General features: G+C 40.7%; 1 protein-coding gene across 2 annotated transcripts; it reads right to left on the bottom strand.

Annotated features, from left to right (window-relative positions):
• Window positions 1-14,716: 14,716 nt before the first annotated feature.
• On the bottom strand, window positions 14,717-23,628 carry LOC133922233 (uncharacterized). 2 transcript variants are annotated; one of them, XM_062367466.1, is made up of 10 exons: window positions 23,255-23,628; window positions 22,765-22,892; window positions 22,068-22,121; window positions 21,375-21,488; window positions 19,558-19,626; window positions 19,404-19,484; window positions 16,305-16,430; window positions 15,884-16,042; window positions 15,070-15,132; window positions 14,717-14,967 (listed from the first exon to the last, which is right to left on the bottom strand). In XM_062367466.1, the coding sequence occupies exons 1-10, from the start codon at window positions 23,526-23,528 to the stop codon at window positions 14,893-14,895; spliced, it is 1,143 nt and encodes a 380-aa protein (XP_062223450.1). In that variant the 5' UTR covers window positions 23,529-23,628; the 3' UTR covers window positions 14,717-14,892. The 2 variants fall into 2 exon arrangements, with proteins under 2 accessions (XP_062223450.1, XP_062223449.1); XM_062367465.1 differs by having other exon boundaries at window positions 15,052-15,132; window positions 23,255-23,626.
• Window positions 23,629-25,800: the final 2,172 nt, after the last annotated feature.

Below are 25,800 nucleotides of genomic sequence, written 5' to 3'. Positions count from 1 at the left end.
CGTACGATATAAATATTCGAGGGTCGTGGATCTTTAGAGCTAGCTTCACAAACTCTTACTTAGTACATAAACACAATAAAATCAATAATCTTACAATGTTCCCTTCAAAGTCGTTGCACTCTCCTTTTCCCCCGCCTCGTTTGTTGGCTCACCGTTCTGCATAAGGCAGTGCATGTCCAAGAACCACACACCATTGTCGTCGCATCGTACAAGCAGCTTTTGGCCATACACCACGTCCCAGGTCAATCACAACTCAGGATTGACTGCTTCAGGCCACTGACGCACCCAAATGTTGTACACAATGTCCCCCGCGTAACACATACGCCCGTTTTGGATCTGTACATGATGAGGCACCAAAGCCAAGCCTACTGATGAGTTGAGCTCAGTGGTGTGGTCGCTTTAGACTTCGGAAGCTCATCGTGTCAGCCACCATTATTTGCTAATGATCTTGAAAAAATTCAATAATATTTTGTGCTATTAATCTTCATATTACCCAACTATATAATGAATTGTATATTTACAAACAATCAACTTTTTTTTGTCAACAAAGAATGAACCACATGTTAAAAATATAGATAATTTTTTTGTCGTAAAAAGGAGATACACTGTAGATCCTAAAATAACATGGCCCTTAGAGCATCAGCAGTGGTTGGTTTGAACCAGGGAACGCACAACAGCTATGTGCATGCCCGCTGCAAAATAAGAAATCCTTTTATCTCCCTCACAATTATGGCCATGACGCAGCCATGCGACACCCGCGTCGAAGAAAAAACACAGATGTACACGGATACCTTTGAATATACATTTTTATTCCCATCCACCAAACCAACTTAGGTGCGGATATCGGGAAATAAATATCAGGATAGGAAAATAGGATGTGGGATAAATATATTTCTATGCTTGGATAGATGATTTGGAAAAAAACAGCAGCTCTTGGATTGGAATATGAGACTCTTTTTTCCCACCATTTCAAACCCATGTGTGGAGGTGGGATAGGGCGGAATAGAGTAAAAAATATACGAAATTACATTTTTACCTAAAAAGTTATGTTCCGACGGTTTTATTTCCTATCCCTATCTCAACATATTCCAAATATGAGAATGAATGTAAAAACTTTATCCCTATCCTTTACCCACCTCTTTTTATCCCACTTTATTTTTCTTTTCCTAACTCAATCTCTATCCTAACGCCACCTTATTGATTAGCTCCAAGCTAAGCCACGTTAACAGTATGGTTTTTTTTTAGCAAATTGCATAAAACCACGATCATTAGAGGCAAAGGTGACGCGGAACTACCACTTTTTAATTTTTGTCACTCAGCCCCACCTAATGGGACTAAACTTGCATCTCACACAAATTGCGCAATCTGGGCTCTAAACAGCCAAACTGACATGTGGGGCTCGCTACCAGATATGACGTGGCCATGGGCCTGCCACGTTGGCCCGTCCGACGTGCCCACCCGCGTATTAGCGCGAGGAACCGACGAGCGGTCGTCCAGTTCCTCACCACTGCGCCGAGCGAAGCGGGTCGGTGAGGAGGCGGCGAGGCGACGTCGGCTGGCGGCGAGCCGGCCATTTTTACGCTGGCGATGGATTGGAGCGAGGCAACATCGGGTATTAACCCGCCAAATCGACGACGGCACGCTTGAGAGGCGGACATTACTGCCACCTCCTGCCAGCCGTGGACGAAGCTAACCGGAATGACGGTGTCAAATGGAAGCGATGGTCGCGTTGGTGAGGGCGAATTAAGCGGGTCGGGTGTCCCATGGTGAAGGTGCATTTCAATTTGGGGATTAGGGTTTGCTTGTCCTGTGGTCGAAATGGGGAAGTTCTGAATTTTTTGAACGAATTGGTCTTTGATTGAAGTATTTTGGTTGGTTTTGTGTCGGTTTTGTAGGAGATTCATGGGGAGGAGGATGGGACTCGGTGGAGCTGTTGCCATGGAGCTGGGCTGATGAGGCGAGTTGCTTTCGAAGGAACTGGCCAGAGGAAGCTTAAGGCAGAGGAGGACAAGATGAACATGGAGCTCGAGCTGGCAGATGAGAGTCCAGATTGAAAAGATGAATAGATGGCTTGTGATGGGCATTAGTGTATGAGTGGATTGGTTGTTTGGAAGTGTATTTTGGGCAAGAAAATTTATGAGCAATATGTATCACTTTGTGCACTTTGCAAGCATATACAAGAAATTTATGAATGCAAGTGTATGAGCAATATGTATCAGTTTTGTGCACTTTGCAAGCATCAGGTCTTTCAGATGAACCAACTATATATTTGGGAGACAAATGAACCATAAAAGAGTGAAGTCAAATGAACATAATATGAACATAAAAGAAGGCAGTTTTGTGCCATAGCATAGCATCCAAATTACATGTTCCATATCATGGAATCCATATTACACTAGAATGAAAAGTCCAGCTTGCTAAGTTTCCTGGCAGTGATATGCCAAACCCAAAATGCTAACTTTTAACCTATATACATGATTTGGCTTCTGTCATTCACAAAATTCACAAAAAAAAAGGCTAAATCCTGCCTCCCCCTCTACTGGTTCCCACTGGCAGTGAAGTAGGCCATCATCCTGCCTCTTCTCACACTTCGCAGTTTCTGGGTTGGTCCTGCTTGACCTTGAGGTGATGGGCCTGAGCGGCTGGTGCTTGAGCTGATGGGCCTGCATCTTCTGGCATGGTCCTATTACTCTGCATTACAAATAAAAAGACATTGATTCTGCATTACAAGTTTAGAACCAGTAAAACAAAGTTTGTGCATTAGAACAAGTATGAATTGAGATGACATTGTGCTTGGTTTTCCTCAACTCCAATTCAGACTTCAACTTCTGTGCACAACTTGTGTACTTGTGGCCTTGCCTTTTACAGTTAGAACAAGTTATAGTAGTCATTCTACCCCTCCCAGTTGGCGCTGAGGCCTCATCTTTTGATTTCCTTCTGTTCTTTTTGGGTCTTCCTGGTTACTTGGTGAAAATGGGAGGATCCATGTACAAAAGATCTTGAGATGACCTTGTGCTTGGTGAGGTTGTTTTTGTCCAGTCATAGGGTCCACACACTGGGCACACAAGTTCTTTGTATGCTTCCATGTACAAAGGCCTTTTGAAGAAGTTTTTCACATAATCTTCTGGGTGTTGCTTAGCTTTGTAGATTGCAGAAACAGCATGCTTACAAGGCACTCCAGTCAGGTCCCACTTGAAACATCCACATGTTTTCATTTCTAGGTTGACTGCATAAGTCCTATGACCACATGTTACTTGTCAGATTCCCATTCCAGCACAAATAGGCTTGCAGAACCTAGCAGCTGTGAATGTACATATGTCACCTAGAGGAGGGTCAATAGGCGTTTCTGAACATTAAAAACTTCACAATGGATTAACAGAATCCGGAACTTCCGGATACCGGAAGTTCCGAGTTCAACCCGGACTTTCCGAATAAACATAACGAAATCGAAAAACCAACAACACCTAGATACTTTTAGTTGAATCTAGTTGTTACCATAGGTTCCAAAGTAAGTGCAAAGTGTTTTTCACCTTTCACCTGCAACCATATACCCACAAATACGTAGATCGAGGCAAATTGCCCAAAAGTCAACTAGAACAACAAAAAAAACAAAGAAGACAAGAATTTGTTTCCCAAAATTTGGATCCAACGATCATATGTCTCCGTTGAGGTGCTCACAAATTACCGGGTCTCTTTCAACCCTATTTCTCACCAAGCAACCAAGAAGATCGAGCTTGTGCTTACTCAAAGTCCTCTTTCCTTGCGGAGGCAAGAATAAACCTTCACAAACGTCCTGGGGCACTCCACAAGCTTTAGTGCTCGGTGGGTGACGCCTAGCCATCTAGGAGCTCAAATCTCAAAGAGTAATGAACTTGAAATCGACCAGCTTGATGACGAACTCGAGTGCTCAAAGGTTTGAATGGAGCTCATTAGCAATTAATCACTCAACCCAACTCTTAATACTTTGCAAGATTTAATGACTAAGGGAGTAGAAGAGCTATTTAATGGCTATGAATATTTTTGTCTTCGTGGTTGCTCGGCAACAAATAAAGGGAGGTGGTGAGGGGATATTTATACCCAACCCTCCAAAACTAGCCGTTATGCAGCTTTTCTGCACTAACCCGTAACTTCTAGATTCAACTCGGAACTCTCAAGCTAGCTCGAGAGTTAGTAACCGAGGATCCCTGGTCGGAAAGAATCAGGAGGTTCTGATTACCCGAAACTTCCGGGCCAGGCCGAAACTTCGCTCGGAGCTCCACTCGGAGGTTCCGGCTACTTGGAACTTCTGGGTTGCACCTAAAACTTCTAAGTACACAGAGCAACTTTAAAAAAAACCCAGTATTCGTGGGGTGATTTATGTCTCTCATCTTTTCGATAAAATGATACTTTGAGCACTGAGACATCTTCGAGACAATCTAAACGCATCCCTCTTGATAGTACGCTATACCTATATTCAAATTCAAAAAATAAAATCAATTAAAACTTATTGAGTACCCATATGATGTTTCTCTTTTCCTTTCGAGGGACGCCAACATCATTTAACATCTTTAATGGGACTAAAAGCTATTCATAATATCATTAACTCATTATTCTCTTAATCATTTGTCATCAATTATCAAAAACTCACATAGGGGGCATAAATGCACTTTCAATCTTTCTCTTTTTAGTGATTGATGATAACATGATTAAAGCTTACAAAAGATAATTGAATTAAAGATTTTGAATCCTTAGGTATATAGTAAGCTCCCTCTAAATGTGTGCATTGGTTAAAATTTGATTTTAACATCAAATGCACATATTTAAAAAGATTTTTGCGAGAGTTCCCCCTATATCTTAGCATTCGTGGGGTGCAACGAGTGAGTGAACATAAAACTGTGATGCATATGATAAGATAGATCACACAAAGAAGATAAAAACGACATTACACTAATGCATCACATGACTTAGTATCACATAAGTCCCATACTAACATAAATAAATTCTTACAAATTTAAAGTTCATCAAGCACACCACACATAGTTCATTATACCATTATATTAAATAGCCTTATATGTCTAAAATAAAAAAAGATTAAGACAAAGCTGAAAAGGAGACTGACACTGCCAGAACTTGAAACTTCCAGGTTCAGGCCAAAAGAACAGACAACAGATAAGATCTCTCCCCCTTTGGCATCAAGACACCAAAAAGAAAGGAGAAGCTGAAATGAAGACTCAGTCACTATCCTCCTCGTAGTCATCATCATCATCTCCACTACCATTGTCGTTGTTGTCATCATCATTGTTAGAGCTTTCCTCAGCTCCTCCAACATCTTCCTCTTCTTCTTCGGAAGCTTCCTCATTACTACTAACATAAACATTAGCAGAAGCAGAAGTGCCAGTGCCAGCGGCTGTAGCTTGAGCAGCATTGTACCAAGCCCAAGGGTCCTCAAACACCTTAGGCTCGCTCTCCTTTTCCTTGGGAGCCACCGGAGAGCGAGACTCAATTCTCAAATGGGCATGAATCACCTTTTGTCTCGCTTCAAGCTTCCTTAGCCTCATATTGGTGCGATCCTTATGCTATTTAATCTTCATTACATTGCTAGTGCATACTTTGAAAATAGCCTTGAGGATAGCACGGATTGGTGATGAAGACTGATGTGTAGGAGAAGAAGCTCCTATGTGTTGCTCGAGACGGAGGAGGCGGCATAGGAATTGATTTTGAGCTCACTGACCTAATCCTTAAAGGTTCATACTTTACTTCCTTGAAGAACTCTTTCTTGGTCACTTTCTCAATCATAAACATGATGTAGGGAGTATAGACACAACTTTTGTTAGGGGTGTGGGATGTGATGTGGATCTCTTTCCAAATGAAATCAACCACACTAAAAGAATCACTTTCATTTACCATCCTAGCAAGCAAATTCCTCATGATTGACTGCACATTGGTTGCATCACCACTCTTGAGAGTTAGAGTGGCATGGAACAAGGAATTGAGATACTTATAAAATGGCCTCATGCCTTTAATTGTTCCATATGTCACTTCACCAAGACAATAATCATACATGAAGTTCAAATCATCGGTGGAAAGTTGTTTCTCATTGTGAATCCTTGATTTGCTAGTGTCACGAACATCAAATCCAAACAAGCAACTAAAAGAATTATATTTAATCTTGTATTTTTCTCCTTCAATCATTCAATGCATTGTTTAGTTCTCTTCATGATCATAGTGGAGTGTTGCATAGAATTGAGCTATTATTTCTTCACTCCAATCATACTTCATCCCTATGATTTTCTTTACCCTCTTGTACTCACAAGCTGCTATGACTTCATTGAAGATAGGATCATTTTTCTTAGTCATGTACTCATAAATATCCATTGCATAGGAGTGATGGGCTTCTTCGAAAGGATCACAGTTTCATAGAAATCAGCTTGAAAGTCATTCCAAAATCCGATAATCTGATATATTCTTCTCATACATGAAAAGATTTTCATATCTTTCCTTCTTGCATTTGCCAGACTTCTTCATATAATCTATCACTTTTCTGCTCAACCCACCTATACTCATATATGTATTATAGGGTCTGTGGAGTTTCAAAGGAAGCACAACAATCCTCTCTTCTTGCTGCCCCACATCCTCTTCAATCTCTTCATCATGCGCTCTAGATCCGGAGGCCACTGCCCTTCCTTTGCCTCTGCCTGCTGCCATCTTTGTTCTCCTAGGTGGCAAAGTTGTGCTACGAGGTACAGTAGTGGTTTGGCCGTCTCGTCAATGCGAATGCCGCCTGACCGAGACAAAGGAACCATGCAAATGACCGTGCGAGAACCACCACTGCCACTGCCACTGCCACCAAACTCAGGTTGCTATGATGGAACATCGCTTTGTGCTTGAGGATCAAACCAAGTCTTTGTTCTCCTTTGATAAGTTTGAGTATCAAACTTGTCACGCCCCATCTCACACTGTCCTAAGATACACAAGAATGATATGATGAGATAGGGAAAAGATTGAATAGGACTTGGATTTGAAGAACATGATCCAAAAGAACTGGTGCTAGACAACCCGGAACTCCCGAGTTGCCTGACCAAGGGCAAGAATTTTAGGGTATGGAAGATTTATTCAATGGATTTGTAAACCCTTATCAGACAAGATTACATGATAAATATGGAATAAATGCACCAAAGGGAATTAACTATAGAGATTGGCATTGGGAGATCAGGAAGATCGGTCTTTAGGTATACCTTGAGTTCTAATTGATTACCAAATCCCTTTGGTAAAGACACCTTGTTGCTAATTGATTACTAACTGTAATCAAATTCTAACACTTCCCCTTGATCAATTATCCGTAATGTAAATTTTTTGTTGAAAAACTTCTCTAAAACAATATGGGAAAATATGAGGAGAAAATAGTATGTTGATATGCCACTAAAACTCCTTTAAAACTCAATACAAAATGTAAAGAGAAAATGATATGACATATATTGGTTATCGTCTCATTGTAAGCTCATACGAGAAACCTAGATATGAAAAGCGCATTGGTGAGGTTAGAGAACAATAATTATAATCTATGGACCATATTAAAACCTCTGAAAATCTCTTGGGAAAATAGGAGGAATAATAGTGACATGCTGTTAAAACTTCTTTAAAACACAGTGGGAAAATAAGGAGAAAAAGGTACATCATATATTGATTATTGTCTCTTTGTAAACTCATATGAGAAAAAAACTTTAAAAAGGAAAAACTCATAAGTGAGTTTAGAGAACAATAGATATATCTTTTATACGTCCTTTAAAAACCCCGGCGAGGAAAATAAGAGATATGACATATGACGTTTTATAGATATTGTCTCATTAAAAACCTTATATGAAAAATCATATAGGAAAAACCTATAACGGAAAAAATGCAATTAAATATAAATAGGTTGTTATTAAGGGATCAACTCCCCTGAACTTTGCAAATCTCGTAGTGAATTTTGGAATGTGAAAATTGGTAAGGACTTAATGAATTAATCGGTGAGATTATCACATAATTTAGTTTGCAAGATGTCTATCTCCCATTATGAGGATAAAATAATTTAGGAGCAATATGCTTGGTTATATTGCTCTTTATGTAACCTATTTGTATTTGAGCAATGCATGTTAAATTATCTTTATAGATAATAGTTATTCAATATAATCAATACCACATGGTATATGTGTTTTATCATTTTGTGAAGCCATACATATGTATGTGATGTTTCAAAATAATAGGTGAAAATAGCCACTGGAATATGTTTTGATGACTCCTGTGAGATGACTATATTACCATAAAATCAGTCTGTGAGCTGGTGTTATGTGGATCAATTATATAGCTAGAATTTGGATATCCCACTATGGTTATATCTTAATTTTTTTTGATAGAAAAATCTAGATCTTTGATGTCATAAAGATATCTTTGGATATCATCTTTGAATCCCACTTAATGGTATTGTTGGAGGTGCGCTATTTAAGTTAGCAAGTTATCTACAAATGCAATATCATGCCTGTTGCGATTTGCAAAATATATGAGCTCTTTGATGGCACTAAGATATAAAACTTCATGTTCAATATCTTTTCAATGTTAATCCAATGTATGAATGGATTTTGAATTACATTTAGGGATTGAATGACTGTAAGTGTTTTGATGGATATGATTATCGCATTTGGATATTGATGAACTGATAAATAAATATTCCTGGAGGAATATGCTTAAGTTGCAGACTTAAGTGAAATTTGATTTTAACCAAATCATTCATCTCAAATTCCACCTTAAGATGATTACATACTTTGTCGTGTGTAGTTTGGGGATGACACAAAATCCAATTGGGATTTCATTATAAACACACATATGCAATCATTGTGGTTAGAGTAATCCTTCTGTGGAAGGAATCCATTTAATCAGTTGTACCATAATCAACTTAACTGCTTGAAGTCTTGGAGTGGCTTTAAGCTGTACACGATATATATTGCGATTTGTATTTAGATTTAGAATACAAATTCCATTAGGGACTTATGTCTGAATCTATCCAACTCATTTGATATACCAAAAATATTAAATATGATAACATAATTTGCACATATACCATACGGTATGTAGCATCGTAATTGATGACAGGTCTCTGCGTGAACTCTTATTCTACAAACCTCGCTATTTCACCATCTTATAGAATACAAATCCATTTTGCTTCAGTAGGGAAGATATTGGAGGTGTAGGTATTACTTTTTTGAATACCCTCTTTTTGTGAACGAGTGTAATTCTACCTCAATTGCTTCCTTCTATTTGGTCCAATCCGAGTGCTTGAGACACCCTGCCATGGTCATGGACTTTGGCCTGAATCCAACTGAAGATCTTCTGCAATTTTTAAAGTATTTGTCGACAATTTGTAGTCTTTGGTATTGATTGATTCTATAGAATTAATATAGTTCGTGGAAATATTATCTCATTTAACTCCGTATATTTTCCAAAATAATGGAGTTAGGGTGTTCCCATGACCCAGCGCCTAAATTCATGTACATATTTGTGCTAGGCATTTGGATGCTGAACATCCATAGGCGTTTGGATAGTGAATATCCATAAGTTGTCTATCAACTTGATGTTGATTTATATTTACTGTCTTGGAGGAGGGATTACTCTATTTTCGCGGTAGCTTGCAAGAAGCTTTATCCTTTGTAACTATATTTCTCCCTCTCTTATTTTGATCTGGGAGTTCAGTGGTTTTATTTAGTACCTCCACTCTTTCAGGCATATTCCTAGTAGAAATATAGGATTTTGTGATACCTTTGTTGTCACTAAATGCATCTTGATAGGTTATTTGCAATATGTTGTAAATATAAGATAGATATCAGCTATGTGGATATGAGGACTGAATGTGAACGTGTATGGCGTTCTCTTATGATTTCTGGTATTTTTTGTGGTATTTAACCTTCCCTAATGCCGGGAATTGTTCTCAAAATGTTATGAGCATACGTACAATGAATACGTACATGATGTTGGCAAATTCATTCAACTGCAATCATACGTACAATTTGCCAACATCATGTTGGTGACATCATCGTGGGTTTCAATATGAAAACCATTCTGACGGATATCTCTATAACTAAGTAAGGTACGGGTTGAATCGGGATAAAATAGAGCATCAACGATTATGACTTGAATACCCATAGGAGAGTAATTATGGCACGATCAGAGCCAAAAACAATTGCATCGCGTCCAACGATTGTCAAAATATTTCCTTGTTTCTTTGTAAGAGTTTGGAAATATTTTGTTTCCCTATGTATAGAATTTGTGATGCATATGTCCACTAAGCATATTTCTTCCTCTTTCATTGGATTAACTCCCGCTAAAATCTATATATAGAATTGAAGAATTTGATATAAAATTCTTTATCAGACATATAGAATACATACAAACTTTATTTAGTATCATAAGTGATGATACAATAATGTATTACAACATTTAATGGGACATAGATAACATGATATCTAATGAATTGGGAGACTAGATAAGGTCTGCAAACATGTTGTGCGAAGCAAATTCGACAATCATATTTTCCGTGCTCGTGAGATCTTCTGGTTGCAGAAGAGTATAGTTGTTAATTGATTCTTGTGAAACTTGTTGTGAACAACTAGCCTCCTTGGTAGAGTCAGTTTGAAGATTGAAGTGTGCTTCAAATCTTTGCCATTGAGTAGGTCGGTTATGTCCCACAAATTGTAATTACAGATCAACTTAATGTCTTGGGTTGTGATATTTCTTAGTGGAATGCTTGTAGCATTCATACTTACGACAAACATTAGATTTGTCAACTTTAGAAATACATTAACCCTAATCTGGTGCATAGGGCTTATGCTTCTTATTGCGTTTACGTTTACCATTGAAGTTCTTAGGATGGCTTTTAATAGAGCCATCGAACTTATTGTTATTCTGAACATTATGATATATTTTAGGTAAAGGTATAGCGTCTATTAGGTGCTAATAATGATTCCTTAGAAGGAGTTCATCATACTTTTTGACCTGAAGTAATACATGTATTGAGTCAGAATAAACTTGGTATTTTCATGCATTGTATCATTGTTGTAAGATCCTATTAGTGGAAAGCAAAGTAGATAAAGTTTTCTCTATTTTTTTTCGCATCTGTAGGTTCTTTTTCAAAAAGGCAATTTTGAGTAGATTTTATGAACAACATGATTGTAATCTCCGATAGACATGAAGTCTTAAAGTCAGAGATGTATCTATTTATGACTTGTATTGGGCAAAATGACTACCTTCTGTTGTTCATATCTAGTCATAGAGTGCTCGGATTTTCTTCCATCAGATACTCAGATTTGAGATTCAGATGGATATGGTGCCTCATTATGTATAAAGCTCCATATTTAACTTGATCTGGTAGCGGCAGATCTTCCTCTTGGGGAGGTTGGAGTGTCGCTACTATTCTGCGAGACGCAAGAGTGACCTTGACATCCTTTACCCATATTTGGTAATTGTGACCATCAAGTACGAGTTCATCGAACTCTTGGCCGGTCATTGTATCATGCATGAATTTTGAACCATATATTTGATTAATTTACTATATATAAATTAAAAATCATCATGGTAATGTTGTTATAATGATGCAAAATTTGTAAAGTCAAGTTGAGACTTGAATTACATAGTGTATACCTCAAATTATGTAGCTAACATATTGAAGATAATCACCAAATGTGGTGTAGATCTTGCAGTAGTAGGAGACAAAATCTGACATTTATCAGTAGACGTCTATATTCCTATTACCTGGTGTTATGCTAAGTAGAATATTTAGAATAACACGTTGAAGGTAGTCATTAAGTCAAGATGACAAAATGTAGAACTCATAGTAAATAGTGGATAATCTGCAATATGCAGTAAATGCCATTCCATTACCTTGTGTTTCATAAATAGTAAATGGAGGTTATCACATGGAAGGTAATTATCAAAATGATGTAGACCTTAAATGTAGAGATTTAACCCTTTGACGGTAGTCACCAAAAATGGTGTAGACCGCATAGTATTGGCTTAACACTTTGACGGTAGTCACCAAAAAATGGTGTAGACCGCACAGTAGTGGTGTGAGTAATCCGCTGTTATGAGCATAATCTGCAAATATTACAATAAATTTCATAACATCCATGACCTTATGTTATACCGATATTAGTTGAGGTAGTCACTTAAAATTTTGCAAGAAAATCCGCTTTTAATTAAGTGGTTTGTGCTTTTGTGAAGCAATTTTTTGCTTAAATCAAAATATGATTGTGGAGAGTAATCAATTGCAATATAAAAGTAAATTGTAAGAATTTAAAAGTATTTAGAAGTAAAGATATGTTTTTGGAATGTGGGGATGCAAACACATTGAACATGTTTCAAATCTAAGTACTCATTGGGTCTAGAAATGCATGTTCATAAAAGTACATAAAATGGTACAATTATAAATAATTATAAGGGCCATAACTGAAATAATACACACAGTACTATTTATATGGGCTATTTATTGGGACCCACTAGGCCTAAAAGGAAATAGCCAGTCCTTGAAATATTCTTCCGGTCCTAAAATGAATTTGGGCCAAAGCCCTTTCATTTTTAGCCCAAATCCACAAGAGGGGTGGTTTTTTTCGCGCAGGCCAAACAAACCTGGGCCGCAGCCCAGGCGGCCTTTCGGCCCAAGGCCCAAGTGGGCTCTCCCCCACTCCTGCACCATATATACAGGACAAGAAGGGTGGTTAGGGTTCAACCCTAACCGCACATTGTCGCCCCTCACTGTGCACGTCGCCGCCATCCGGGATGGAGGCCACGACGCTAGAGAGCCGTTGGTCGTGTATGTGGTGATCGCCGTGGACCATGGCCATGGGTGTGTGGCGCTGAAGTGGGTGCATTGCTGGGTCACTTTGAACACCGCCACCGGAGATGGTGCGGCCGCTGAGGACCGCCATGAAGCCTCGCCGGAGCCGCATCACCGTGAAGCAGTTGCATCCGACGGGGCGGAGGGTGGACACCGATGGAGGAGAGGTGCGGCCGGAGGGTGGGTGTACCACCCTAGCGACGCCGACCGCCTAGGGCCGGATCTACACCACAGCTGGCTGCCACCTTGAGGGTGGGCTCTGCCGCCGACCTATGGCTCTACGAGCTGTTTTGGTGGGCCGAATCTATGCGGTGCGGCCGGCCTCATGAGGGAGACATGCCGACGCTTGCCGCGCCAATGCTGGCCATTACTCTAGGCGCTGCCTAGAGGGCAAACACGGTCTGTAAGACATCGGCCTCCATCGTCGTTGAGGGGCTGGTACGCAGCCAATTGTCATTGCCCGAAGGGAATGTAGAAGAAGACGCGCTGGGTCGGTGGGCCAACCGCCACCATCGCCTTTGAGGTGTGACGCTGCTGATCGAGGGCTACACGGTTGGCATGTTGCCACCTTGGAGAGGCGGCACCCACTCCTGTCCTGGCCGGTCACCGTCATCGATGTGTGATGAGCCGTGAGGGCCACAAGAAGATGCACGTCGATGATGGTGGAGATGATGTCCAGTACGGCGTGGATGACGACGATGGTGACGCTGGCTGCTGCGAGGTCGAGGAGGAAGGAGACGAAGGATGGCGACCTCCAGGGACCTTAGATTTGTAAGGACGTCCCCCACATTGTTGCGTTGATCATCTGCCGAATGGAAGGACATCATGATTGTGCTTACCGATGTGTACGGCCTACGAGCGTAGCGTCCACCCAGCTTCTGTGCAGAGGCCTTCGTGCCTCTAGTTCTTGCATCTATTGTAGTAATTGCTCAGTGGAGAACAAGCGTGCGTGATAATGTATTGCGAATAGAAAGTAAAAAGAGTACAGAGAGTAGAGAATGAAACTCTTGTAATGATTCGATGAAATGTTTACATATATATACATGATAAAGAGGTGTCATCGGAGAGACATGTCTCTCTCCAATGGACATAATGAAATGATACAAAGTCTATTAACCAAAGGACATGTCCCTTTAGTAAAGACACATTGTTGCTAATTGATCACTAATTGTAATCAAATTTTAACACACTCATCGGTTCCTCGCGTTAATATGTGGGTGGGCACGTCGGACGGGCCAACGTGGCAGGCCCATGGCCACGTCATATTTGGTAGCGGGCCCCACATGTCATTTTGGCTGTTTAGAGCCCAAATTGCGTAATTTGTGTGAGATGCAACGTTTAGTCCCATTAGGTGGGGTTAAGTGACAAAAAAATTGAAAAGTGGTCATTTGTGTAAGATGCAATGTTTAGTCTATTAGGTGGAGTTAAGTGACAAAATTTTGAAAAGTGGTGGTTCCACGCCACCTGTCCCAAAGATTGTTGTTCTATGCAATTTGCTCTCTTTTTTAACATCATCGTAAATAAGCGATGCCCAACCACTCGTCGCTTGTATACTAGGGTGAACTACACGCAAGACAGAAGGCACGATTTTATGATCCGCGTCTCTAACATAGAACTGAGTTGTACAAGAGAGTGGTGCTTAACACCACTAAGGAAGCAAACGCTTAGTGATCTTTGAGGGCCTGTTTATGGTTGTTGTGCCGTAGAATCTAGTTCGTTGAGGAATATGTGCCATTCTTATAGTGATTTTTGCTATTACAGATCCTAAAAAGATGTTTCCAACTAACAATTCATAAAAAAAAATAGAAATAAATAAGCATTTTTAAAAAGTCACCGCAATGCCAAACGGAAGCCTGAACTGAGGTAACTAGAGGGTCATAGGGCAATTGGATGTAATAGTTTGAATAGTTCTATAACAGTTACATGATATGCATAGATACAGCAACTTTTTCGCCTCCTGATGATTTGAACTCTTCTATACTTATCTCACGTTTTCTTTTTTAAAGAAGAAAAAAGAACCCAGAACTGCACAGCTCTTATTTTGTGACAAGTTGTCATTTCCTTGAGCCAAACCGCATTGAATAAAGGAACCAAGCCATCCACATTGGTGAAATAAGAACAAGATATGCCTGCAGTTTGACCCAGGAAACTCTTACGGCAGTTCAACAGAGCTGCAAAGGTAAGACCAACCATAGTAATTGAGAAATACTCACCAGGGAAAATGTAACTACCTCATTCGCTAAACCTCTGCTATATCTGTTGGATTGCATCGCATTGTCGATAAAAACTTGGACCTGCAAAATTCATCAACCAATTAGTCTCACATCCATATGTTATTAGTGAAGTAAGGCACAGATACATGTAGGTAGGTGCATAATCTGTAACATAGTCGCATAGAACTCTAAAAGGATTACATATAGTGGCATGACCTTTTACAGAATTTGTATCACAAGATTTTATAGAAAACTCCTTTATCATTAGCTACATGTTCACTGACAGCCACTACCAGTCGTAACAGAGAAGCTACCCTACAAGATCAAGTCAGTTCACCACAAATGCTCATTATATCAAAGTGGAAAGTCGTGATCCTTCATCATGATTAAATTGTCCTTAAATGAGATGAGCATAGGTCATTTTCAAAATCCTTCTAAAACTGAGAACAGTAATGCAGAGAAACATTGGGAGCTTGCAGCTGGCTCGAGGCCCATCATTTCAACTCAATATAAAGACAGCGGTGAGGCTAAATATTCCGTTAATCTGCTACTTTTTTATGCTTCCTCGCTGCTTCTGATTGAAAGCCAAGTGTGTGCACTTTATGAGGTGAAAGCAAACTAGAAAACGACAGAAAGTTTTGTGATTGAGCACACTCTTGCAGTATCCAATTTACTGTTATCTAAGATATGCTATTAAGATTTTCTGTATAAAATGGATTTGGAACATTTAGAAATAACAAATCAACCAGACATACCAGGAGCAAGGGATATCTTTAATAAAAAGACACTACGCATATATTTGTTTAAACAGAAGATAATGAAAGATAGGCACCTTATGATGAAACTTTTGTGCTGATGACATACAAATCTTGAATTGGTTATAAGGAAGAGATGTGCATGATCTTGAAATGGAACCACCCAAGAAGAAGACATTAGGCCTGTCATTATCAGGAATATACTGGCGAAGGATTGCTTTGTGGAACTGAGAAGCCTATAAAAAGGGAAGGAAACACTTAAGAAATAATGGCACAAAACAATTCTGCTATAAGACATTGGCTGCTGCATGAATTAAAGAAAACAAACGACATCAAAGAGTGGTTAGGGTATTTCTTTGTCACTATTTAGTCATTTCAATATGCTTTATACTACTGGCACATTTTTTTCTTTGTTTGTTACAACTAGGTGAGCACATGCGTTTTGCACTTTGCGCTTAGAAATATCAATAATGTAAGATATGGAGTAATAGCAGGTACCTCATGGTAGCATTTGTTTATTGCTTGTACAAAACTCCTGGACTGTTTATGTGTATGAGAAAAGCAGGACCTTGCGTATGATGCCCCTCTAAGAAAAATTCCATTGAGATCAACGTTCCTGGCATGCTGCATATGGAAACATACAAAGGAAAACTCTAGGTCATATATAAGGACATAATAAGGGATTAGGGATGTGCAGAGTGAATGGCGTGTGCTAGTGAATGTGTTTGATTCGTATATACCATACTAGTTCCCAATGGATCTTTTCTTTATTTAGTGCAGTGCATTCTGATATAAATGACAGGAGAATTTTATGCTTTTAAAATTTATAAGAGCCAGAAAATACCTAATTATTATCAAAAACTTGCTAGTAATTATAACAGCTTGATTGAAATGCTGGCTTTGATACTAAACGGGTTCACATCAGGCTAAGTAAAATGCTAAGAAAGGCTAGAAAAAATGGCCTGAAAGAAACTGGGGCATTGCAAAAGGAGCCAGAACTCAGAACATAGGTTGGGGTGAGAGAATATTAGACAGAGATTCTTTGCTTGATCACCAGGATACAATGTGTACCCTTTTGTGGGGATGTACTCGACTAAACAACACTATCTCCGATCCATCTAGAGACCGTACTGGAGTCACTTTAACCGAATTGACTACAACAAGAATTATATAACTCAACTTAGGGCCTGTTTGTTTCAGTTGGAGATTGTGAAAAGCAGCTTGTATATTGTGAATTGAAAAAGTTGGATCGTAAGAAGCTGGATTGTACAATCTGCAGAAGCTGGTGGAACCCGGATTGCTGGATTGTTACAATCTGAGGACTAGATTGTTACAAGTTGGATTGCGATGAGGGCCTGTTTGTTACAGCTTGCAGATTGTGATGAGGGCCTGTTTGTTACAGCTTGCAGATTGTGATGAGGGCCTGTTTGTTACAGCTTGCAGATTGTGAATCACAATCCATAATCTCTAGCTGAAACAAACAGAACCTTATTATTCTCAGTGCTCTAGAAATTGAGGTTCTAGAGGGAGGGTGACACATAAGCACCTAGGTGGTTTAGCGGCTGCCTATTAGAACAATGTTTATTTGAGGGGAAAACAATAGGGGAAGCCCCTATTGTGGTAATTATATTAAATAAAAAAAAGAGTATAACTAGAAGGGTAGGAACCCCCAAAACAAGAAGCTAAATACAGGGCGAAAACCAGCTGGAGAGAGAGCTATGCACAAGAGGAGGAAGAGGATTATACAACATCAATGAGCCAAGACGAAACATTGAAACTAAGAGTTGGATTCATTCTGTGCAAGTGAAGGTTGACTTCATCAACGAAGCAAGATTTTCCAAGAAGCAATGATGAAGACCTCCATGAAGAAAGGGTTCTGAAAGTTCGCCTTTGCTTTCTGAACCATAGCAAAGAAGTTGATACAATGGTAACAAGTAACTCCAAGCCAATTCCAGCAACGGAAACTGAAGGGGCAGTCAAAAAACAAATGGTATATAGTTTCTTCAGTGTTAAGATTACATAGCACGCAGTTTATTATTCTTAGACTTCAGCTTCTTATTCTTTCTGACTCCTTATCCGCTAGCATTGGGCGGATGCTCCTGCATGCTTGTGTTGTTGCACGCCTTTGTGTCACTGACACACCTGCTGCTAGAGGGCGGGGATGTCGCCAACAGAAGAAATGAATAATCAACCCCCCCCCCCCGGCTGTGAACCCACTTGGCAGATGGTATCCAAAATGTCCCAGAATTCAAAAAACTTATATGTCAGACATTATGTCAAATGTCCAACTCAGAAGTCCATGATTATGTGTCTCTTCATTGAGGTAGCAAAAGCCAAAATATAAGGTCCATTTGGGCCCGCTTGTGATCTATCTCAAATTTATATATGATTTATTTGCCCTAGAAATTTGCAGGTGTAGATGGTTTAGCATGTACAATGTTGGAAAGCTTTTAGGTCTTTTTTTTTTTACTATCTGAAAAGAGTGAGTTGGTGAAGTGTTCTTTCTCCCATCCGAGCTCACCCTCTTCAAGTGAGCCCCATGTTGCATGATTCCATCACTCTTTGCTGCCTCCTCTGATGCAGAGCATCCCCATGTCCACTCACTAGCAACCTAGATCCCACATGACCACTCGCCACCGACCCACACGTTTGCAAAATCCACTTGATGCATCACCTACCATGCCACCTCTCACCCCCACTAATTGTCATGCTCACCCAAGTGACACTCAATCTCACTGCGCCCACACACAGCACATCCTTGATGCAATCCTCAACAAGCAAGTTGAGTAGTGGCTGATGACTTGTTTGGATTTGTTGATTGAGGTCTTTGTTTTGAGGCACATATGTGGAGAATCTCTACAAGATCAGTGACCACTTTAAATGTGCTCAATATCTTACCATTTCTCATCCATGTTGGGGACAGTGATAAGAGACGCTTTTTCTTGGCCGATGCTCCTACATGGGGAGAGGTAAGGCAGATCCAAGGGCACAGGTGGATCACTATGATGGAGAGTTGGAGACACGATGCGGGCTGAGGTGGAACAAGGCCAGATGCTTCGGTGGAGGCATAACATAGGCCCAGCACGGCTGTTGTAGCTTAAATGAATTAAATCCACGCGCCTTTCAGGATTTGCCACTCATCACAATGGCATGTGGGGTCACTCTGAGAAGTTAGATGTACCATACTATATGCAACCCAGTTTACAGCCTATTAAATCATCAGAAGTCCAGTAATGAAATTTGTGATGTCAGTATGAAAGGTGACAAGTAGGATGGGGGTACAAAAAAGATCCACCAGAATCAAGGGAACAGAAAAGAAAAGAAGATAGAGGGAGTATCTATTATCTTGCACCAGTGCTCAAAGACCTAAATGGTTATAATTTGCTGAATGATGCCATCAGAGGGAGTATCTATTATCTTGCACCAGTGCTCAAAGACCTAAATGGTTATAATTTGCTGAATGATCCCATCATTCAATGCAGCACCCCATTCGCACCTAGATTATAGCAAGCTTCTACTAAATATTACAACAGAAGTACAACATTCAGAAAAGGCAGTGCAGAATATTATAGATAATAGTTGGAGGTGCCAAGGTACCTTAAGAATTGTTTCTTTTCCAGGCCACTTGTAGACTGTCTCTGATTGCTTACTTCTCTCATGAACTTTTGACGTCATCATCTGCGTTCATTTCACTCAATGAAAGAACTGCTTCTGCATAATGTATAGTAGCATGATATAAATGATGGATTACCTTAGTTAACACAAATGCCTGTTCAAATTGTCGAATTTGGATCCATTGCTCCGCAATTATATCCTCTATCTGATACATAAATAGCAAAATTAACATAGTAATCTTTTCTTAGATAATATATCCATAAAGTGTACTGGCACAAATGAACAATGAGGTCAATCACGAAGGTTTATGTTAGCTTCCTAACAATGTCCAGCAGTTGTTTAAACAGAAAATCCATTATTTGCCTTGAATGACTCTGCCATTGAAAAAACACTTACTCCTCCAGTGTCCTCCTATGTCATCCCAATTTTCATATGTTCACTTCATGACATCAATGTCATCTCTTGTTAGGATAAACACCGTCGGGAGGATAGCCGGGTGGCGTTGGCTGCTAGAGTAGGGATTAGATCATGGATTGGGGAGACTAGATTAATTCTTCTTAATTGATTATAAAGGGTGGCAGCCATGTGCCTTATATAGGCCTAACTCTAACAACTTGACTAACAAACTCTAGATAGGATAAGAGCCTAACAAATCAACCTGACTAACAAACTGCTCTCGAGCTACAGCACCGTGGGTACTGTTCATGCATGTTGTTACTGTTTACACGGTTATTGTTCACGCACATAACAACTTCACCCTCCTTACGAGACAGCTCGTCCTAGAGATGTGGTGGTGGCCATGGTGGTGTAGATTTTTCGTGTGCGCATAGCAAATTTGGCCAGCTGATGACTACAGTGATGACATAGCATAGTCCCGGATTGGTTGTGGCCACGTAGGATCTTTTGTGGCTTGAGACTCTGTAGCAGATCATGTGACCGAGCTGAGTTGGATCGGTATGGCTTGGGCGGTGACGCGCGACGGCAAGCGGTGCGGTTGAAGGCGAGTGGTGGTGCAGCTAGATCCCAACGCAGAGTGACGGTTGCGACCTGCAGTAGTGAGGAAACGAGTGCGGTCGCGGATTGGGCGGAACCGAGTGGCGGTGTGGAAGGAGGTGGGTGGTGCGGCAATGGCATGATGCCTGGAGCAACAGGCGCTAGAGTTACGGGTGCTGGCAAGTACGTCGTCGAGGAAGAAACAACCGACCCAGACGTCCTGACCGACGACAGGCTGGCCTGCAACGTAGCCAATTGACTTGCAGTTTCTGATGCCTTCTTGTCAATGGCCACCAGCTGCAAAGCCATCTTGCCTATCTGCAAAGCCATCTACTTTTTCATGTCAGCCATAAGCTTAGTCAAAGCATTCATGGCCTACGAATTGGAGCCTTCAGCAGCGTCAGAACCTGGCATCTCTGATACCAAATGTTAGGGTAAACGACGGCTACTAGGGGAGGGATTAGATTATGGATTGGAAAGACTTAGAATATTAGGAAAGACTAGATTAATTTTTCTTACTTGATTACAAAAGATGGCAGCCATGTACCTTATATAGGCCTAACTCTAACAACTTGACTAACAAACTCTAGATAGGATAAGAGCCTAACAAATCAACTTGACTAACAAACTGCTCTCGCCCTACAGAACCGCGGGCACTGTTTCACATGGTTGCACATGCTGTTACTGTTTGATGCCTACCGGACTAATTCTTAAAAATTTTCCTACCTAGCTCCCACAAACCACAAACTTGGTTGCTTTTCACGTAATAATCACCATCACCAAAATCATGAAGATGATTGTCTACGTCTCAAAATAGTCCCCCATCACTGTAGCATCTTTGATGCTCCCCGCCGCAATAGTTAACAAAGATGATATGCACAATAAGTATGAGTTGTAAAATGCAAATGCTAATCCAAAGTGGTCAGCATAAGAACATTAGGTGAGAGGCTCAGAGCATACCTTTTTGACCTCTGAGCTCAAAGCTTCCACCCTTTTCTCAGCTTCACGTGCTAACAATTCTATGGTGTAAGCGTTGCTGTTTATCTTATTGTCTTCTTCCTGGAGTTGTTGTACCTATACATATACAACATTCATACCATGAGTTCCATGACATAAGAATTTGATTGAGTACTGCCTTATATATATTTCACTAGTATAAAACATTACACTGAAATTCTGAAAAGTGAAAACATACACGTAACTTTCACCACTTTCTAGCCCAGATGATCAGTGGAATAGATACAAAAACAAGTATTATATCACTATCCTTTTAAAGATATTACACGATCTGCTTGTATCCATGAGAAGACTTATATAATACAAACACGTCTTCCGTAAAAGAAGAGTTACGGATGGGCATGAACTACCTTTGATACAATTCTCAAATACAGAGAAGAAGAGAGACAGGGGGTCCACTAGTATGGGGAGAGGAGAGGTATATTTGATATTGCCATTATATGTGAATTATGCATACATGTGAAGAAAAACAAGAATAGGTCTGCATAAACACTATCGACATATTGTGGAGTAATATTAGTAAATTCTGCGTAAATTCAAGAATCATGTGCACTCATGGACCAGAGAAAAATATAGGGGCATGTTTCAGCTTTTGCGAATGCACTCGTGCCACAGGTGAGGGGGGGGGGGGCGTACCTCATCTTCCATAGCTTTAATGTTGCCTGCAGAATATGATTTGCTTCGGGAGTTCTGCAAACGTAGAGAGCAAGTGTTATTATGTGAACAAAAAGCATTTGGCCAACACACTCTATCTGTTGTAATAAGGTACAGCAAATAGTGTCATATAACAGAGAAAATAAAACTATCACAGCATGACAGCAAGTTCTGAAATCTGAATGTATTAGTTCGTCTAATGATAATCAACTTAGATCAAAGACCGAATAGCAAAATTAGGTATGTGGCACAATTTGATATAAGTTGGATCCAAATCCCCACTTATGTTTCATCTTAATAAGCCGCTGGAATTTAATATAACTTGAGATTGTGAGTCAGAAATTAAATAAATTCCAATATTATGTTTATACTCTATATTCTGACGCTAGCTAATGCAACACCTATATGATAGGTTCCTGGGAAAGCAAATCCAGTTGCTAACAATGAAATCACCAAGTACTCAGCATCTAAACAAAGAAAAACATCACACTTTTTTCGTTTTTATAGGTAGTAAAAAGGCATTTAAAAATAAGTGAAATACCGAACTAACAAATAGAATTTTGTACAGTACAAATGAATGTTTTTTCCACCTACAGTGAGACGGCTAACGAGATTATAACTTCTCTATTTTTGCAAAGCAATGCAATATCTCAGCATTCTTACTGATCTCACTGCGTACCTTTGTACTCTCTTGTCCATTCATTAAGATCTGGATGTCACGTTCCATTGCTTCAATGAGTTTGTTGTCCTCCTCCAAAATACTAGCCTTACTGTTCAAGATCTTTGTATTTTCCTCCAACATAGATTCTGTTCAAGAAATGGATTGAATAAATACTTAGGTACAGTAAATTAACCAAGTAAAATGCAAGAATATCGTTGAAATTTGATCAGTCAGCAGCGAAGAGCTCCAGATGCAAGTTAGTAATACTCTTTGTGATAGTGTCAAACAAGCATGTAAAATACTCTTTGCAAGTAAAATCTGGTTAAAGATGCCTCCGGCTCCAACTCGTCCGGTCATCTCACATCGCACTACGGATACATCAGGTCGCCGTTTACTCGAGTACTTACGGAAAAAAAAAATCAAACCCCTGCTAATCTAAATTGTTACAAGAGTTGGGAGGAGCGTAAAAGGCGGCATTGGAGAGACAGGAAGGGTGAAGGCGCCTCACCCAACCGCGCGACCTTCAGCCTGAGCGCCTCGATCTCCGACCGCAAGGCGTCGGCGTCGGCGTCGGCGCCAGGGCGGGCGCCGGCGTCCGGCACGGCGTAGATGGCGGTGAGGAACCCGGCTACAACGAGCAGCGCGGCGGCGGAGCGGGCGCGGCGGGGCTGGGCGCCTGACGGGGAGAGGCAGGTGCGGAGGGCGAGGGAGAGGAGGCGAAGCGGGAGGAGGCACGCCACGGCGAGGAGGAGGACGGCCTCCGCGGCGGCGAGGGAGGCCATGCTTTAGGGTTTAAGGCGGGATGGGGGACGGGAGGGAGAATGCAATGCGACGTCCAAATAGGAGCGGGAGGAGGGGTGCTGGCCGTGGACCTTCCAACTTTCCAAGGAGTTGACCTGTCATCTCCAGCGACATTTTTCATTGTCTTTTAAAGTCAAACGATGGGAATATCACGGCCCACTTAAGATTCAGGTTCTAATATACGAAACAGTGTAATTCCAGAAATTATGGATGTATTTGGTTTATTAGCTTAGAGCTAGGCTAGGTGAGCCCAAATTTAGTGGATAGAGCCATTTTTTAGTTGTGTTTGGCTTGGATGGTTAGGTTGGACTGTTCAATGAAGCTTGTGTTTGGTTTGGTGGCCTAGGCCTTGGTTTGTATTGCGTTGGACTAAAGCCTATGTTTAGTTGCTTATCTCTAACCTGATGTGCTCATTGAGGACCTGATTGTGTGAAGATTATCGGCCCAAAAAAGTGCATATTACCAGACCACTCGTAACCCAAGTGCGTCTGCTCACCTTCTCGGTCACCACTCGCACGGCTACACCCTTCTCACTCCTCACTCCGATTGGGGATGATAGGGTTGGATAGATGAATATGACTGGAGCAGTATCGATCGACACACTACGTTGTGATGTCGCCATAGGAAGCATCCAAGGAGGAAGGTGTGCTGGGAAGGAAATAACATCGATCGTCGATTCCTTCGGTGTCCTCTTGAGGTACATTCCTGAGAAATGAAGCCATTGAAGAGAAGAAAAGAGTTCTGAGGAAGAAAGACGAGGGGTTACTGCATGTACTAGGGTAGGATGAGACGAGGTGAGGAGGACCAAAGCTGTGGCAAAGAATTTGTGCTGCATGTACTAGGGTAGGATGAGAGCTAAAGCAAAAGAAAATAAGATGGCATGGATGATGGTGATCTATCTTCTAGGGTTGTTAGTGGCCTTCATGTTTGTTTTTGTGTTGCAAAGGAAGAAGTGAAGCTCAGTAGTTGTGTTAGGCAGTGGGTAGTTTGGTTTGTGAACTGGTAGTGCTCATGTCTACTGTCTGAACTGGATATGTGTCAATATATATGGCCATGGCATGATTTGGTACCAAATTGAGGTTGTTAACTAGTAGTAGTACTTACTTTTAATATGAGATAATTATCGTCCTGATCATTAGCATCAGATACACAAGTCTGAAACACCGATAACAATATCATTATCAAGTCTGACTTCTCAGCTCACTAGGCACACAAGTATGGATCAATTCCTACATTAGATAGGTATTGCATACTAGGATTACAATTAACAAGCTTTGCCCTGCTAGTATCACATCTTTACATGATAAAGTCTTGGCCCTTGTGTGTTTCTTCTCCTTCAGGTCTTCCACCTTCTTTTGCCCATGCATGCCAAGTATGAAGGACTAAATAAACACATTGTATGCTTGCACTGCTTCCTCCTTTGAATCGAATCCCTCGTAGCATGAGTTGTCGAATCCAGTCAATTGGCAATGACATGAATGCCAATTTGCATGGACACCTGGTTGACGACCACGAAATACAACACACCACTTCATAGTTGCTGAAAAAGTTAATAATGCACAACATAGATCATCATTTCATAACATTAGAAATACAGCATACCAAGGACTTAACATGAAAACAAATATATATCATTAGGTGTCTCAACACCACATCACATCATAGCGGTACCAAATGTTTGTATGCACCAAAGGCATCACAACACCAGATCACAGCATACCTTGAGTTTGTATGTATCTATAACCTGTATTTACAACAACATATGAATGGTGTCCAGGTCTCACCACTAGCCTACTCATGTCAGCAAAGTAAGAACCCAAAAAAATATCAGGTGGGTGGTGTTAGCCATGAAGCTACCAAAAAATGGCTCTACTGTCATCATTTAGACATAGTAATGCTTGCCCAAGTAAGTCCTCATCCATAGATCCTTGTCCTCAGTAGACATACCCACATAAACCAACCAAATTGCATTGTTCTCGGTTAGGTGACCTAGGGTGTGCATGAGAGCCTCCCTTGTGAATCCAGGAGTCCCTATGATAGCCACATACACACTAGGGGCAGCCTCTAAATGAGAACTCTCAGATACAGCAGCAGCAAAACCCCAAATTGCATCAGTCAAGCCAAGCATGAGGGCTCCCTCCTCTTCACTGCACCCCTTTTTCCTTTTCCCCAGGATTGGAGCTTCAGTCTTGGTTCTAGAGGTTTTAGCTTCCACAAGAGGTTGGAGAGCTTCAGTATCCAGTTCAATTGTTC

This window comes from Phragmites australis, chromosome 6, assembly GCF_958298935.1.
Source record: "Phragmites australis chromosome 6, lpPhrAust1.1, whole genome shotgun sequence".
NCBI classification, from domain to species: domain Eukaryota; kingdom Viridiplantae; phylum Streptophyta; class Magnoliopsida; order Poales; family Poaceae; genus Phragmites; species Phragmites australis.
Note: the sequence above shows the minus strand (reverse complement) of the source record. Positions and strands in the feature narration are given on the sequence as shown.

Bases quoted from the DNA above. Each gene is read 5' to 3' on its own strand.
- LOC133922233 (XM_062367465.1), bottom strand. From the start codon at position 23,528: ATGGCCTCCCTCGCCGCCGCGGAGGCCGTCCTCCTCCTCGCCGTGGCG. The intron at 22,893-23,254 runs GTGAGGCGCCTT...TTTCTTGAACAG, and splicing joins GCTGAAGGTCGCGCGGTTGG to AATCTATGTTGGAGGAAAAT. The intron at 14,968-15,051 runs GTGAGTATTTCT...GTCAAACTGCAG, and splicing joins AGGTAGTTACATTTTCCCTG to GCATATCTTGTTCTTATTTC.